General features: G+C 63.2%; 2 protein-coding genes across 2 annotated transcripts; both read left to right on the top strand.

Moving 5' to 3' along the window:
- Positions 1-8,598, top strand: UBE2Q1 (ubiquitin conjugating enzyme E2 Q1). The gene is given in 14 exon segments (XM_059832229.1): positions 1-48; positions 50-286; positions 1,677-1,781; positions 2,133-2,237; positions 2,594-2,644; positions 4,777-4,917; positions 5,492-5,576; positions 6,040-6,100; positions 6,643-6,733; positions 6,835-6,893; positions 7,167-7,215; positions 7,445-7,540; positions 7,708-7,774; positions 8,175-8,598. Coding segments are annotated over 14 exon segments (1,227 nt in total). The 3' UTR covers positions 8,207-8,598.
- Positions 8,599-12,523: 3,925 nt separating this feature from the next.
- Positions 12,524-16,489, top strand: SHE (Src homology 2 domain containing E). Its single transcript, XM_059832352.1, has 6 exons — positions 12,524-12,937; positions 13,583-13,709; positions 14,542-14,850; positions 15,300-15,450; positions 15,551-15,670; positions 16,120-16,489. Exons 1-6 carry the CDS (start codon positions 12,542-12,544, stop codon positions 16,304-16,306), a joined length of 1,290 nt encoding a protein of 429 aa, XP_059688335.1. The 5' UTR covers positions 12,524-12,541; the 3' UTR covers positions 16,307-16,489.
- Positions 16,490-17,266: the final 777 nt, after the last annotated feature.

Raw genomic sequence — 17,266 nt, 5'->3', positions numbered from 1 at the left:
ATGCAGCGGGCGGGGGCGGAGGAGGCGGCGGGGTCGCAGGCGGCGGCGGGGGGGGCCCGGGCGGAGCGGGGCCGAGGTGGCGGCGGCCCCCGCCGGGCGGCTCCTGAGGCGGGAGCTGCGGCTGCTCGAGTCCATCTTCCACCGGGGCCACGAGCGGTTCCGCATCGGCAGCGCCTGCCCCGACGAGATCAGCTGCGAGTTCGTCCCGGGGGCCGGGGCCCGAGCCGGTGCCTCCGGTTCCCGGGGGCCGCCGCCGGGGCCCGTCCGCATCCACTGCAACATCACGGTGAGGCCCGGGGGGGGGGCGGGGGGTGGCGGCACCGGCCCTCTGCGACGGGCCCTGGCTCCGGGGGGCACCCGCGGGGGCGGCCCTGGGACCGAGAGGCCACCCCGGTTCGGGGAGCCAGCCGGAGCGGCGGCTGGGGCTGCCGACCGTTGGGCGACGGCGGCCCGTTGGAAGCCGGCGCCGTTGCCCGGGGGGGTCTTGTGGCGAGCTGGGCCCCGGGCCCCGCCGTCCCCCGGTGTGGCCGGGGCCGGCTGCAGGGCACGGGGGGACCGAGGGCAGGCTCAGGCGGGCGCGGGGGGGGATTCTGCCTCCGCACCCCCCGCCTTCCCCGGGCCCCTGTGAGTGGGGTGCGGGCCACGCTGAGCCCCCGAGCTCCGCGGGGCTGCCTTCACCGTCTCCCGGCAGAACAAGTCCCGGAGCCTTCACCCTCGCCCAGCGGGCGCAGGCAGGGCCTGGGGGGCCTGGTAACGCCCGGGGGGACACAGGGTGCCCTGGCCATCCTGATGGCCCCTTCCTCCCCGGTACAAGACTCTGTGCCCCCTTTTTCCGTGCTTGCCCCGGGGTGGGTTTTTTTTTGGGGAGTTCCCAGGTGGCCCTGACCAGTGATGCCCGGAGGAGAGGGGACCCGCAGCATCAGCGTCAGGCTCTTGGTGTCCACTCTGGCTCGTCCTCGCCTGGGTTTTAGGGGAACCTGGTTCTGGGTCAGTTTGCAATGGGGTGCAGATCCCATCTCGCTTGGCGAGTTACAGCTGGTGTTGCGACTCCAAACGAGGAGTAGCAGGGCACGGAAAGCCCCCGGTGTGGACTCTGAACGGGGCCAGTGTCCGGGATTTTCCAGAGGGGCGACTCAGGAGCATTGTCAAAGGCCGTCAGCGGCTTTGCCCCGGATTAAAGGCACCTGCTTGGCCTCTGCCCCTGCGCGGGTGCTGTCAGGTTGTGCACACTTGATTCTTCTCCTGCTGCGCTTCTGATCTGGAGCTGGGGAGGCAAGAGGCCCGCGGGGCAGCGTGAAACACCCTCGGTGTCCTGCCTTAACCGCTTTGCCACCCCGCAAAGGCCTCAGTGACCAAAGAGGTGGCCAAAATGCCCCCACCCTCCATGTTCCACCCCGCTCCCCTGGGCTTGGGGGAAGCGGCACAGAGCTGAGCCAGATCAGCGTGGTTGGAGCAGGGGTTTGTTTTGCCCTTGGCCCCAGGATTAGCCCGGAAGGAGGATGCCGGTGCTCGTGGGCTGTTCCGCTGATCTCTGCGGTCTGGAGGGATCCATTTGCGGGACGCGTGGGGCTGCAGCTCCCTGTCCTGCCTGGCTCGCTGCTCTGTTCCCCACCGGCTGCGTTAGTGGGACAGACGCAGTTGCAGCAGCTCAGACACCACCTTCTCCTTCTCTCCAGGAGGCTTATCCAGCTGTTCCCCCGATATGGTCTGTGGAGTCGGACGATCCGAACCTGGCAGCTATCCTGGAGAGGCTGGTGGAAGTCAGGAAAGGAAATACGCTGGTGAGGGGGTGCTGCCTGGGGAGAGGGGAGTGGTGGCAAGAGGCTGGCTGCTTCGGGAGGGTAAAATCCCTGCTGCGTGCCTCCAGCCACCCGAGGCAGGGGGTTGCGTCTGGTCTCAAGGGTTCAGGAAATTTGGGATGAGCAGCTCTGACTTCTCTTCGGTTTGATGCTGGCGTGTGATTTTTTTTTTTTTTCCCCCGTGCCCGCCGCCGCTTGGAGCGGGAAGGAGCGGCCTCCGGGCCTTCGCTCACTCCTTTGCAGGGGAAGGCGTCGGAGCGCTGAGGACTGCTGAGGCTTAGCTTGGCGTGTGGGTCTCTGCGCTTCTCTGATGCTTGTCTGGTCTCTGTACAGCTTTTGCAGCACCTGAAGCGGATAATCTCCGACCTGTGCAAACTCTACAACCTTCCCCAACATCCAGATGTTGAAATGCTGGACCAGCCTCTGCCGGCAGACCAGGTGAGTGACTCGGGAAGAGACTTTCTAAGCTTATCAAACAAGTTCCCTGGAGTTTGCTTTAGAGGCTGGGGGTTCCTAACCCCCAAAGGAGGAACGCAGCAGGTGAGGTGTTGATCTCCTCTCCCTGGGGTGGATTCCTGTCCTGGCTGATGCCAGCTTGCTCCGTTGGGCCTCGGTGCGGTTTAGCTGCACTGGTGTAGTTTCCTGGAAAGGTTCCCGGCTTCACTCTGCCTTTAATTTAGTTCTGCTTGTAAATCCTTGTTTAACTTCACCTCAGAAGTGTCTGGTAAGGCAGGAGAGCGTTGCCCCGGGAAGCTGACAGTGCGATCTTCGTATCTGTCCTTTTGTCCCCACAGAGCACACAGGAAGAGGTGTCCTCTGAAGAGGAAGATGAAGAGATGCCAGAGGTAAGTGGCATCCTCGCTGTATGAGGAAGTACCTCAGAGAGCTGAGCACAGCGAGATGCCTGCTGAAAGGTGTGACGGCACAGGGATCGTGTCTGGGAGGAGCTCGTGGAGTCCAGACAGGGAAGAGCCCGCTCTTTCGCTCAAAGGCTTAGATTTTTCTCAGAGTTTTGCTGCTGGGGACCCAGGTCCTGAGCTGTGGATGGGAGCGATGCATTCACAAACCACAAGGGACCGCAGCAGCCGAGAGGCGTAGCCGTGGCCTCCAAAGGCATGCAGACGAGCTGAGAGCGGAGCCCCTTGGACAGTTTCTCTCTTGGCGTCTGCTGCTGTGCTCTAGAGCCTGAAATTTACTCACGAGCGATGGGATTTCCGAGTTGCCCTTGCTGGCGGGGAAATCACACCGTGAGAATGGGACTCCCGCAGAGAGGATTAGGTAGGATGGCTCAGTGTGCGAGCGAGCTAGTTGGCAGGAGTGGCAGAGGCAGCCATACTTCACTGCAGGCTGAGAATATCGTGCTGCAAAACCCACAGGCTTCAGTTGTTTGGTTTGCGGTTTAGAGATCTCTAGAAGTGGGTGGAATAATCTTGAATCTCCATGGTGACGTGTAGCGATGCCTCGCAGACTTCTCCTGGGGTGTGAGAGGCACGGGCACCGAGTCAGCAGCTCTGCAGAACCTGGGGGCAGGTCACTTAGCAGCAGCATGCCTAGCAGTTGTTGGGGTTTAAGCAAAGTTAATAGCTTGCTAAATCAAGGCTGGCCTTTGCCAGGGTCCCCGGAGAAAATGAGGAGGCTTAAACTAGTACCAGCAAAACCTCGCATATCTGCAAACTTGCTGCTTCGTGGCAAATTTGTGATGTGTGAGTCCTCACGCTCCTGTGGGCTGGAAAAGAAATCCTCGGGAACTGAGTGTTCCCCCTCGTGCTTTCTGCTAACACCGCGCGTCGTTGTGCAGGGACAACGCTCCTGCTTACAGCAGAGGTTTCTTGCTGAGCGGTTGGATTTGTTGGGCTGTGTCGGAAGAGCAGAGCAGCAGAGCCGTACCCTGGTGCTGATATGCATTATGCAGGTTAATCCACTCGAGGGATTTTCTAGGAGGATCTCTTTTCCTGTGTGACAGTCTAAAAATGTCAAAGCCCTTCCAAAAATGCTGCTCATCCAGAATAGCAGCAGCTAGCCTGGAGAGGCCGAAGTAAATACTTGTTCAGAAGATTTAATACCAGCGCTGGAGCTGTGCATACCCACAGCCGTTTGCAGGCGGCTTCCAGGTAGCTGAAGCCTGTGTGCTGACGCAGCGCAGTAGCCACTGTGCATGGGGAGAGATCTCTGCAGTGGCCCCTGATTGCTGTGACTGGTTTTTACTGATTATTAACATTGGGATCTTTGACAACAGCGCTCGTCAGGCTGATATGTGGAAAGAGGTGAGGTGCTGAGCCTCTGCCAGGGTTAGGGAGGGCATCGGGGGCGTGCTGTGCAGTGGAGAGCTGAGCTGATCTACAAAGAGCCTCCAGACACGCTGTGAAACATCACCTCTTTTTGAGGGGAAAACGTTCCGTGCTGCTGAATTTTGTGTGTGAGGGTCTCTTCTTCTTGTGCTGATGGCAACCTGTGTTCGTGTTGGGTTTTTGCTTGTAAAGGGGGAACAACGCAGCCCGGCAGCGCTGCGCCAAGAGTCTGCGCTTTGTTCCGGCCATCCAGGAACGCGGCACAGTGCTGCTTGAGCCCCGTGCGTGCTGAGATGCAAGTGCCCTTGAGTTACATGGGGCTCGTTGGGGAGCATACGTAAGACTAATGGCTAATTATAAACAGGCGTGAGGCTTGGCAGGGAAGAATCCAACGAACAAAGAGCTTGTATGAGCCCAATTTTAATTCTGGAAAGGGAAGTGTGCCGCTCTGCCTGCTGGCTTTGGTATGGGAGGGCGGCAGGGGCCCAGTGCCTGAAACTTCTTCACAGACCGTGCCCAGGCCTTGTGTCTTCCACCCGGTTTGTGCCTCAGATCAGGGCTTGGGACTTCTGGGGAGGGAGAGTTGCACCGGGCATCCTTCCTGGTTCAGGGCAGCTTCCGTATGCAGTACTCGAAGCAGGGAGGAGTGAAGATGAGTCTCCTGCCTAGCTGTCCTCTCCCCTTCCCAGGACACTGAGGACTTGGACCACTATGAGATGAAAGAGGAAGAGCCGGCAGATGGGAAGAAGACAGAGGATGAAGGCATTGGGAAGGAAAACCTGGCCATTTTAGAGAAAATAAAAAAGAACCAGAGGCAAGATTACTTAAATGTACGTGTCACCCGGCGGGCGGGCGGGCGGGTTGGGGAAGCAGAGGGGCCCAAGGGCGAGAGCGATGGAGGCACCAGCTAGCCCTAAATCAAAGGGGGCGTCTCTGGCCAAAGGTACAGCAGTTGCTCTCAGGGCTGGCGTGGCTGAGGCAGAGAAGTCTGTGAACTGCCTCTGCAGCTCAGGGAAGTAAGCGTGGGCCTTGGGTGCCCCCGAGGCATCGATGCTACGTGGGGCAGCCTTCCTGCAGTGGGATCTGGGGCTCCCCTCTGCTCCCAGGAGCTGCACCTCGCTTTAGGCCGTGGAGGTGGCTGGTGGATTGTGCTTTCATACTCCTGGGCTGAGATTCTTAGGCAGTTGAGATTCTTACGTGCTTCTGCTGCAGCTGCGCTGCCTGGGGTGGCATATTTGGGGCACGGGAGGTTGCTGTAGGGGGAAGACTGAGAGGTGGGGGACACGGTAAGGTCTGGTTTAGAGGCCAGACAGGAGTTCTAGCTCAGGTGTTGGCCTCGTAGAGCAACAGCCGTGGTGGGTGCGGTGTAACAATGCAACTTCCCTCCTCCCAAATTCCTTGTAGGGTGCAGTGTCTGGGTCTGTGCAGGCCACCGACCGGCTAATGAAGGAGCTCAGGGATATTTACCGATCACCAAGTTTCAAGGGCGGTAAGTACTGTGGGGAGCCTGAGGGAGGGAGCTGCTGCTCTGCTGTTCGTGCCAGGGTTTTCCTCGTCATTCTGGGTGGCACCTAATGGGCCTTAGAGCTGTTCTGCTCTGCTGGGGAGAGGATCTCCGGCCTTCGGTGGTTGTGGCTCTGTCAAGAGCGAGCAAAACTGCCTTACTGGCTCCGTTCCCTGCCAGTGCTGGATGGAAGCAAGGAGCATGCTGTGGGTGGGAGAATTATCTGGCTTTGAGGGTGCTGGTGCTCCTGCCCCTTTCCGAAGCTGAAGGACTCGGGGGGGAAAAAGCAGTCATAGGAAAACTGCTGCCCTCAGAACGGTCCTTCTGGATAAGTGCTGCTTTTCACAGGGGTCTGTGCCAGGCCGAGGTCATGCTAAAGGGCCAAGGGGAATTTGAAATCTGGGTGGTGGCTCAACCCCCCGTAGTGACGCGCTTCTCTGCCTTGCAGGATACTATGCAGTTGAACTAGTGAACGACAGCCTCTACGATTGGAACGTCAAACTCCTGAAGTAGGTGGCATAGCTTGGGATCATGCAACTGTGGTGGATCTTGGTGGTGGGACCAAAACGTCCCCGTGAGCCAGAGGGGAAGTGAGCAGGGCAGGGGAGCACCTGGCAGACCTTGGGTTAGCCTCTCTCGGGCAGCTTGCTTGCTGTCTCCACATCAGAAAGGAGATGACATCTCCAGAGAAAGATGAGATAATCTGAGGGCTCTGCAAGTCTGTCTGCTGTTCCTAGAGTCCTGGAAGAGGTGCATCAGACAAAACCCCGAGCTTTCACACCCTCCAGACACCAGTGCTGCCTTTTCCTTGGGCCAGGCAGTCTTTATTTTTAAGCTGGCAGCATGCAAAAAGGGTGTGATGGTCTTCTCTGCAAACCGGGAGCAGAATGCTGACAGCCCGTGCTGTCGCTGCCCTCTGGGTGAGAACCCGAGGGCCCACGCGGCAGCCAGGTTGTGCAGGTACGGTAGCTCTGGGCTTCGGTGGCAGTGAGCGCGGCTGACTTGAGGTGCACCGCCTTGACTCTGACCCTCTGGGGTTTTCCTTCGGCAGGGTTGACGAGGATAGCGCTTTGCACAATGATCTCCAGATCCTAAAAGAGAAGGAAGGAACAGATTTCATCCTCCTAAACTTCTCCTTTAAAGTAAGGCTTCCCGTACCTCCCCCTCCTCGAGATACGCCTGCCTCAGTGAGTCATCAGAGAAGACGTTTCTCAACGGCTTTGCTTCCCTTCTCTTGTTCCAGGATAACTTTCCTTTTGATCCACCATTCGTAAGGGTCGTGTCCCCGGTGCTGTCAGGGGGGTAAGTAACTGCCTGTCTGCTCGCTGAGGTCTCCAGCACCGCTTCCTGCAGCAGTTTTCACTAAGAGTTTATCCAGTCCCGTAATCTCCCCCATACGAGTTTGCAGTAGCTCTCCCGGGAAGCGTAGACGGGGTGGGGGGTGGATTTTTTTTTTTTTTGAATGTGTATTTTTCCATCTGAGATCTGCTCTGAGAAAATGGTTCATCTCTGGAGCAGCGGGTGGGTGAGGCTGTGTCCGTCTCTGACGTAACTTTGCCCAATTCTTTCCCCAAGGTATGTTCTGGGTGGCGGTGCCATCTGCATGGAGCTACTTACAAAACAGGTGGGTACTGGCCGCTACGTGGACTTGGGTAGCTGCTGCCGTCTGCCACGCTTCGTATTCCTGCTGCTCGGAGCCTGCTGGCAGCTGAATCCTGCCTGTACCCCTGGCTGGCAGCTGCCTGGCACGGCTTTGCGATGCCTGTGCCGGGCTCGGGAAGGCCCTTTCGTTGTTGCAGGGAAGCGGGGATCCCGTCCGCATTGGCCTCACTGTGTTCCGCTCTGTCCCTCAGGGCTGGAGCAGCGCGTACTCCATCGAGTCGGTGATTATGCAGATCAGCGCAACTCTGGTGAAAGGGAAAGCGCGAGTACAATTTGGAGCCAATAAGGTAGGGCCCGGTCAGCGTAAGAGAACTTGAGGAGCGGTTGGTAGCGGGATGGAGGCAGATGAGCGGACAACCGGCTCTGCGGCAGCGCGGTTCACGTAGGGAGGGCGCGTGGGATGGCTCGCACCGGGTTCTAGCTGGACTGACAGTCGCCTTGGCTTCCCTTGCAGAATCAGTACAGCCTGACAAGAGCACAGCAGTCCTACAAGTCCCTGGTTCAGATCCACGAGAAAAACGGTAAGGGCTGAGGGAGAGGGCGTGCGTTTTCCCTTGCGAGTCCGGGCTCCCCTAGGCCAAGCGTCCAGACGAGCTGCTTGCGTTTTTTTCTGCCCCAAGTGCAGAGATTACCTGGAGCGAGATGACAGCCGGCAAGGGCAGCCGCTCTCTGACACAGAGCGCGTGGCCGCAGCATCCCTCTGCCCTTCCCCGCTGGGCTCCTTCAGCTGTAACTAGAGACAGCGCATCGTTGTCCGGGTGGTGTTGGGCAGTAACCCGGAGAGGTGGCCCTTTGGAAGTGGGACTCGCCGTGCTTGCGCTGCCGCTTTCAGCAGCTTTTCCAGCTGCGTGTTTCCAGGCGTGGATTCGCGTTCCCTGGGCAGCTACGTACGTCCCTCACAGATCTCTCCTCTTGTTTCAGGCTGGTACACACCGCCCAAGGAGGACGGCTAACACAGATGCTGCGGGACCAATCTGATTATCTTCTGGATGCTCTACTTGGATCTTAACGATGCCTCTTGGCTTTCTCCCAGGATGTAATAGCGCTGCCTGTTGCAGGACAATAATGGCTGTTTAAAAACTCTAAATAAAACTGTTTAAGCAGTTGGACTGACCTAAAAAACACTTGCTGGACCCTTGCTAGCAGGCATTCTTGTTAAAACAAACTTTCGAGCCTCTTGTATCGCTGGAAACTTTCAACTCTACTCCAGTCTAGAGCGTCCTCCTTACCTATGCTATGGATTTAATTTATTTTCTTATTTCATGTACACTGCTTTTTTTTGTTACAGTGTATGATGGATGTGTATGGAAAATGTATCTTTGGAGAAAAATTACAGTTTGTTAATTTGAAGATGCTGGTCTGACTAACTCTTTTTTTTTTTTTCTGAGCTGCTGCTGGGTGGATCGTACCCCGCGCTGGCAGCGGCAGGGAGCAAACCCCTTTGCCGCAGCCGTGCCACACTGCATCTGCAGCCCTGGTCCTGTGGCGGGGCGGTGGATGGAGCCGAGGGGCTGTGCTGGAGGTGGGGGTGCAGGAACGGCCCAGGCCTCTTGGTGTTGGCCGGGAAGCTCATGGACAAGCCCCATGGGAAGGTCCGAAACAGCCGCCTTGCAAGAAGAAAACCCTTTTGTTTTTTGGGAACAGGGCAGCAGTGCTTCTGTTCCCTTTTTCCCTAGACCAAGAACAGACTTTTCTCTTTATAAACTGCAAACTTACACCTCTGGAAGTGGAGAGGGGAAGATCTGTCAGGCTTCCCTGTGTCCTGCTGTGGATGAGGGGGTTTGTAGGCACACCAGCTCTCACCCCAGACTTCGCTGTGGCCTGTCTTGCCAAGCAGCGAGAGATGAACGGAGGCTCGGCTGTGACAAACCGGGGGCTCTAGCCCTTCCCCAGGCGTGGAGGGGAAAGGCAGCCGTGCCCCTCGTACCTGCGATTGCTGTGCTGCGGATGAAAGCTGCGGAACGTAGGGGAGCGCGGGCAGCGCAGGGTGCGATCGCTGCTCTCGCCCCTGCCCAGGACTCTCTCCTGCAGCAAGCGGGACGGTTCTGTAGGGTTTTATTTTATCTTTCCTCCTCAAGTCATCATTCCCGCTCGGCTCAGTGCTACAGGGCTGAGCCCCAGCCCTTGGCGGAAGGCGTTGCTGCTGTCGTGCCCTCTTGTTTCAGTCCCTGTTCCCTGCTTGAATCCCCCCTGCTCTGTACTGAGGCTGATGGAAGGAGATTTGGGTGTTGGAGCTCCTCTGACTTCTGGTGCTGTGTCCTCGGCTGGAGGACATAGCTGACTCATTAGTGTCAAAGCCGGACCATCAGTATTAATTCACTGTGTTTGAATAAAAGTTATTAGAAAATCAAAGGGCCTCAGAAGAAGTCCATTATCTCCTCCAGCAGCTGCTCCCCTCTTTAGGCGGTGTCCTGCTCCGAGCCTTGGAATAAAAAGATGAGCCTTGGAATAAAAAGATGAGCCTTGGAATAAAAAGACGCTGCAGGAGAGGGATTACTGATGGCTGCTCCGCGCTTGCTGCAGGGGCGGATCCGGCCTCGGCCGCGGACTATTTTTAAGCACTTTGCTGAAGGATTGGAGGGTTTGCGACGCTGAGCAGCTCTGCTCCACTCCTCCGCCCTGGACAGCACCCGGCGGGGTCCTGGGTGCTCCCCAGCCGTGTCCCTGGTGCTGGGGGGGACGGAGGCAGCCGCACTCCGCTCCTTCTTCAGCTCAATTAGCACCAAGGAACCTGCTGGGGAGGGGGGTAGATGGTTTAACGAAGGTTTAAAAAGCTCGTGGTGCTGCGATTTGGTGAGGCGGGGGCTGCGCCCGCCAGCCCCAGGGATGGGGTTGAGTTCGGGTACGCTGAGTCGATTGGGAGAGTTCATGGCACGCGCGGTCCCAAATCCTGGCGGCTTTCTGGGCCGGGATGAGCGGGAGAGTTGAAGAGGGACCTGCAGGACCCTCCGCCGCTCAGATGCTGACCCGGCGGGCGTTGAGGCTGGAAGCGTGGCAGGAACAGTGCGAGCTGGCGTCTGGCAGGCGTCTGCCTGTCCCGTCTGTTCTCACCCGCCCGAGCGTCAGGATCTGTCCCGCTCCGAGACAGGCTCAGCGCTCGTCACCACCGCGCTGGCTCGGCTCTTGTTTTGGCTTCTCAGGGAAGCAGGCGCGCGGTGCCATCTGTCACCGCTGCCGGAGACGCTCCCACAGCCTGCGGGAGCTGGCAGGGGACAGGGAGAGACTTCCCAAAGGAGACGCGTGGATGGCGCGCAGCGGGGAACGCCGCCGCGGCACAAAGCCACCGAGACGGTGCTGCCTGTGCGTCTGTCCTGCTGTTGAGGCCCCCGGAAAGGTTAAGGATTTAAATCTGCCAAGGCTAGAAAACGAACCAGCACCTTTCACGTTAAGCTAGCACCCGAGTTTACCGGTGGCGGCACGGTGTTTTCCGTGGCCTCGAGAAGGCGAAGCTGAAGCCGGCCAAGATCCCACCGCCAGTTCGGGCGCCAGCCTAGCAGCGGCGCTTTGCCACCGCAAGGCGCATCCTGCCCAGCAGCGCCGGCGAGGAAATTGCCACCACTTCCTACGGCACTGCCGGTGACCCTGCACCCCTGCTTGAGGCTGCCCAGCGCCCCGGCACCTCCCTGCACCCGGACGGTGGTGGGGGCACGGTGCTGGGGACCAGCCGTCCTTGCCGAGGTGGGGGTCTGTTCTCCCAGTGCCCCCTCACAGTAGCAGGAACCCCCACCATGAGTAGGAGCTGGCTGGTCCCTGGGGACGTTCTCCAGTCCCGGCAAACAGGAGGAACCCATGACCTGCCCCGAACCAGGGCCGCTGGGGACTGGGGGAGCATCTTTACCTGCAAAACCCCGTCCCCATCGCTGTTGCGGGGTTGCAAAGGGGTCGGGAAGGGGCCCCCCCACCCCGGCACCGCGCAGCCCAGCTGCCAGCCCAGCAGGAAGCCAAATCACTGGGCTCAGCTGGGGTTTTCCGGCGAGGTCTCGGTGCAGCAGAAGTAGGTCTTCGCCGGTGTGGCGCGAACCACAGCCGCGACGGCAGCGAGCACAACAGCGGGGCCGTGCCCTCGCCCCATCGGGCTGTGCATGGGGCCTGTGCTTGGGGTGGGGGGGGTCTGTGCATGGGGTCCCTGCACCGGGTCTGTGCATGGGGGGGGGTCCATACATGGGGTCTTTGCACGGTGGGGGTCTGTGCACAGCTCCGGTACATGGGGTCCGTGCACAGGGGCTGTGCGGAGGGTCTTGGGGGGTACGGGTCTGTGCCTGGGGGGGTCCGTGCACGAAGGGCTGTGCACGGGGGCTGTCTGGGGTGGGGGGGGTCCACACACAGGGTCCGTACGTGGGGGGGGGGTCCATGTGAGGGTCAAGCCCCCCCTTGTCCCATCAGCCAAGCAGTGTCCCGAGGTCTCCCAGCCCCACCGGGACGGGACGCACCCCCCACCCCCCCCACCCCCCCCACCCCCGCCGTTCTCAGCAGCCCTCGGAGACCCCGGACGGGGAGGACGGGGCCGGGGCTCCCCGAGGCTGCCGGGGCCGGTGACCGCCCGCCCGGCCGGTGCCGCGCCGTCCCCCGGGGCCGCCCCCTCCGGATCTGGGCGGGGAGCTCCGGCCCCACCGCCCCCTCCGGCCCCTCCGGCTCCGTCCCGTCCCGTCGCGTCCCGTCCCGTCCCGCCGCCGCCGCATGGGGCCCCCCGGGCCGGCCTGACCCCCATCTCGCAGCCCCGCCGCCCCCCACCCCCGGAGACGGGCCCCGCCGAGGAGCCGCGACGGGACCCCCCCGGCTGCCCGGCCCCGGCCGGACCCCCGCAGCACGGCGAGCCGCCCCCCCGGGGCCCTTCCCCGGTGGCAGAAGACCCGGGGCTGCCCCGGCCGGACCCCCCCCCCTCCCCACGCCCCGGACGCCCGGCGAGACCCCCCCCCCCCCCGACTCGTCCCATCGCTGGAGCAGACCCCCCGGGACCCTTCCCCGGGGCCAGGGACCCCCGGGGAGACGCGGTCCCCTCCCCGGGACACGGGAACCGGCACCCCTGGGGACCCGCCAGCCGTCCCCGCGGGGGCGAAGGCCGTCTGGAGCCCCCCCGCCTGCGTCGGGGGGCGAAGGCCCCGGACCCCCTGTCCGCATCCCCCCGTCCCCGTCCCGGGCTGGCCCCCGACCGCCGAGGGTCCCGGGGCTGGGGGGAGCCGGGCTGCCCCGTGCCCCCCGGCTGAGCCGGCCCTGAGCCGGTGGGGCGGCCGTGGGGCGTCGAGGAGCCCCGGGGGGGTGGCGGCAGCACGCTGTCCCTCCCCGGCCCCATGGCGGCCAAGTGGTTCAAGGAGTTCCCCTCCAACCTGAAGACGGTTTCGGAGAGAGCTCGGCCGGGCAGCGGTAGTCTGGGCAAGAGCCGCAAGAATTCGGCCGCCGAGCTGGGGGGCTGCCGGGTCGGCCCGGGGGGTGGCAAGGAAGGGGGTGGCCGGCTGTCGCGGGACAACCTGCAGGGTCTGCTCCAGGCCGCCACCGGGAAGATGCGGAAGAACTCGCGAGCGGAGGGGGGCACGCCGGAGGGACCCCCCAAAACCTGCGGCACCTACATCAACCGCCTCATCAAGGTGGAGGCTCATGAGAAAAACGGGAAGGGGTACCCTGGCCCCCCACCCACCGGCCTGCCTGCCCCCGAGCAGGACAAGGGGAAGACCCCCAAGACAGAGACGGTAAGGGGGGGACTGGGCGGGCGGGGGGGGGACATGATTCGGGGGAGCGCATGGCACTGGCAGCTTTAACCGCTTTGGGCTCCGGCTCATTAGCCCGGCTAACCCCGGCCTTTCATCGCGGCCAGCTCTGCTGCCTTCAAATCCCGTTCAAAGCTCCTTTCATCCCGAGTGCCCTTCATCTGCCGGGTCGGGGGGAGCGCTCTCCGGGCCCCCCCCCCTTTGCCGCGTCCCGCCGTGTGCCATACCACCCTGACCCCGGCATTTGACCGCTGGTTAAACAAAGGCTGACGTAAAACTTTTCTGGGAAGCCGGACTTTAACCCCCACACAGCCCTGGGGTGGCTGGGCGCCAGTCGAGGGGGGGGTGGTGTCACCCAAAAGGGTCCCTGAGCCCCCCCCAGGCTCCTCCCCACCACTGGGGTGCATAGGGATGGGTGCTGTCCCCCCCCAAAGGTGCCTCCGGGCGCACCCTCGTGGGGTTGTAGCATGGCTCCATCCTCCCCTGGGGACCCCAGTGTCCCTGTCCCCTTGCCCGGCTCTGCGCCGGTGACATCCCCGCCACCCCGCTCCCACTCCACCACCACCGGCATGCTCGGTGGGACTCCCGGCAGCCCCCTGAGGCCGGTGGTGCCCGTCCCCTCCCCAGGTCATCATCCTGGAGGACTACGCCGACCCCTACGACGCCAAGCGCACCAAGGGGCAGCGGGAAGCCGAGCGCTTGGGGGAGAACGACGGCTACATGGAGCCTTACGACGCCCAGCAGATGATCACAGGTACGTGCCGTGCCATGCCACCGCAGCGCGGCTGGCACCGCTCCCCAGCCGGGAGCGCGCGGCCGCCCTCGGAGCCGCCCGGCGCGGGAGGCTCCGGGAACAGGAAAGCCGCTCGCCGCTTCCTGCGGCTGCGCGGGGCCAGATAAGGAGCGGGCGCGAGGCCGGACACTGACCTGTGCCCGCCGGCCCCTCGCCTGGTGCCACGACCTGCTGCCATCGCCCGACGAGGGCACGGGGCCGGTGCAAAGCCCTCTATGCCCCCCCCCCGCCCCCAGTCATCCCGGGATGGGGATACAGCACCCCAAGGGTCCCCCGCAGCCGTGCCCCCCAGTCAGCGACCCCCCGGCCGGCGCGGCGGCCGCCCAGCTGGCCAGAACAACAGGAACTGACTCGGCCGGAAGCTGGAAATAAAAGATTTGCTGCTGATGGTTTTTTTCCGTGCGGGGCAGCCTGGGCTGTTTGGCGGAGCCCGGCGCCGTGGGGTGAAGCGGGGGGCTGGGGGGGGGGGTGTGTGTGTGTGAGCCCCCCGGGGTGGCCTCCTGTGGGGCCGAGCTCCAGAGTGGGGTGTAGCATCCTGCCGCCGCGGAGCCTGGCCGGCCCCACCGGCGTGTTTCTGTGCCCGCGGCGCCGGCAGCCTCGGGGCTGCGACAGCAGGCCAGGCGCCATGAGGATGGGCCCCTTCCTGCGCCGGCTCCTCCCAAGCCGGTTCCCAATGGGGCGTCCCCGGGACGGGGTCCCTGGTGCACATCCCTCCCCAAGGGAGGCGTTGGGAGGGGGGGTCTCAGGGGACACTCAGCCCCCCTCCGTGACCCACTGTCCCTCTTCCCCGCAGAAATCCGCCGTCGGGGCTCCAAGGACCCACTGGTCAAAGCCATCCTGCTGCTGGAGGGTCCCGGCGAGCCCGGGGAGGGGGGCGGCAAGCCGGAGCCGGCCAAGCGGCCAGCGGGCAAGGAGGCGGCAGGGAAGGGGCCACAGCTCTACGACACCCCCTATGAGCCCGGGGAGGGGGTTGCTGGGGGGACCCCGGAGCGCAGGGCGAGGGCCGGGGACGGGCGCCTGCCCGAGAACGACGAGCGCCCGGCGGGCGAGTACGAGCAGCCCTGGGAGTGGAAGAAGGAGCAGATTGTCAAAGCGCTGTCAGGTAGGGGACCGGGATGGGGACCGGGATGGGGACTGGGATGGGGACGTGGATGGGGATGGGAGCAGGGATGAGGATGGGAATGGGGACAAGGACAGGGATGGGGACGAGGACAGACATTTTAGCACAGCCTGTAGCGGTAGGACAAGGGGTGATGGTTTTAAACTAAAAGAGGAGAGATTCAGACTAGATAAAAGGAAGAAATTCTTTACGCCGAGGGTGGGGGGACGCTGGCGCAGGGTGCCCAGAGAGGTGGTGGGTGCCCCATCCCTGGAGACATTCCCGGTCAGGTTGGACGGGGCTCTGAGCATCCTGATCCAGAGGAAGATGTCCCTGCTCGTGGCCGGGACATGGAGACGGGGACGGGGATGCGGACAGAGCTAGGGATGGGGATGGGGATGGAGGTGGCATGGAGAGGGCTTTGGGGGCTCACATCTCATATCCCCCCCCAGTCCAGTTTGAGGGCTCGGAGCGTCCCAAGGAAGAGGCACCGCGGCAGCACCTACGCCAGAAGAGCTGGACCCCCAAGATGCTGAAGCCGGCGGGCGCTGAGCACGGCGAGGGGGAGCGCGTGGACCCCGCCCTGGCGCTGGAGAAGCAGCCGTGAGTCGCGAGGCCGAGCCACGTGTGGCAGCCGGGGCGGAAAATGGAGGGGGGGGTGTGTCTGGGGCTTTGCCACCGCTCAGCATTCCCCCCCCCACAGCTGGTACCATGGGGCCATCACGCGGGCCGAGGCGGAGAGCCGGCTGCAGGCGTGCCGGGAGGCCGGCTACCTGGTGCGCACCAGCGAGACCGGCAGCGGCAAGTACTCCATCGCGCTCAAGTGAGTGGCTGAGCGGCCGCGGAATGGGGGGTCCCGGTCCCTGGACGGGGGGTCCCACCCTGGAGGGATGTGACGGGTCCCACCCTGGAGGGATGTGGCGGATCCCACCCTTGAGGGATGCCGCAGCAGGAACCCCCCCCGGGTTGTTCACACCAGAGCCCTGATGGGGTGGGAGGACTCGGGTCCCGGGGAACGGCACCCCCCCACCCCAACCCATGGGGGGACCCAGGCATCCTGGCGCGGCGCTGGGGCGGGGGGTAGCGGCGCGTCCCCCCTCCCCGGTGCATTGTCGGGAGCGCCGGTGGCGTTTCCTTCCTGAGGAAGCGGAGCCCCTGGAGCCGAAACAATCGGAGCGGGACGGGAACAAACAGGGGTGGATGCGGCCCTGGCTGCGGAGCGGGCGGGTGCCGGGGGGCTGGCGGCACCACTGACGCCCGCCGGCCGCCCAGGACCAGCCAGGGCTGCGTCCACATCATCGTGGCCCAGACCAAGGACAACAAGTACACGCTCAGCCAGGCCAGCGGCGTCTTCGCCAGCGTCCCCGAGGTCGTGCACTACTACTCCACCGAGAAGCTGCCCTTCAAGGGGGCCGAGCACATGGCCCTGCTGCACCCCGTCCACTGCAAGCTGCATTAGCGCCCGCTAATGTCCCCCCAGACTGGCCCACGACCCCCAGCCCCGGAGCATGGGGCAGGGTCCAGCCCCAGCCATCGCTGCGTGCCACGGGAAGGGTCCGGCAGAGGACCCCTCGGTTGCGTCCCCAGCCTTGCGGGGACCCCGCTCCTGCCTGCTGGCAGCTGCCCGCCGCTGGACTCCGGCAGGGTGGCACTGCCCTTTTGCCGGGACGCATCCTGCCCGCCCTGTGCCGGAGCTGACCCCCTGCGAGGCTGCCTCCAGCGCCCGGGGCGGGGGGACGCAGCGAGACTGGGATGTGTAACGAAGTAGTAAAATAAACTTGTTGGCTGCGAGGAGGTGGGTGGTCCTGGGGGGGCTGGGGGCGGTGAAGTGGAAGGGATGGGGCAGGGATGGGGCTGGGGGCTGCAGTAGGGAAGGGATGGGGCTGGGATGGGGCTGGGGGCTGCAATAGGGCAGGGATGGGGCTGGGATGGGGCTGGGGGCTGCAATAGGGAAGGGATGAGGCTGGGATGGGGCTGGGGGCTGCAATAGGGAAGGGATGAGGCTGGGATGGGGCTGGGGGCTGCAATAGGGAAGGGATGCGGCTGGGATGGGGCTGCAGTAGGGAAGGGATGGGGCAGGGATGGGGCTGGGGGCTGCAATAGCAAAGGGATGGGGCTGCAGTAGGGAAGGGATGGGGCTGGGATGGGGCTGGGGGCCGCAATAGGGAAGGGATGGGGCAGGGATGGGGCTGGGGGCTGCAGTAGGGAAGGGATGGGGCAGGGATGGGGCTGGGGGCTGCAATAGGGCAGGGATGGGGCTGGGATGGGGCTGGGGGCTGCAATAGGGAAGGGATGAGGCTGCAGTAGGGAAGGGATGAGGCAGGGATGGGGCTGGGGGCCGCAATAGGGCAGGGATGGGGCTGGGGGCTGCAATAGGGAAGGGATGTGGCAGGGATGGGGCTGGGGGCTGCAATAGGGA

This window comes from Gavia stellata, chromosome 33 (assembly GCF_030936135.1).
Source record: "Gavia stellata isolate bGavSte3 chromosome 33, bGavSte3.hap2, whole genome shotgun sequence".
Classification (NCBI taxonomy): Eukaryota; Metazoa; Chordata; class Aves; order Gaviiformes; family Gaviidae; genus Gavia; species Gavia stellata.
Note: the sequence above shows the minus strand (reverse complement) of the source record. Positions and strands in the feature narration are given on the sequence as shown.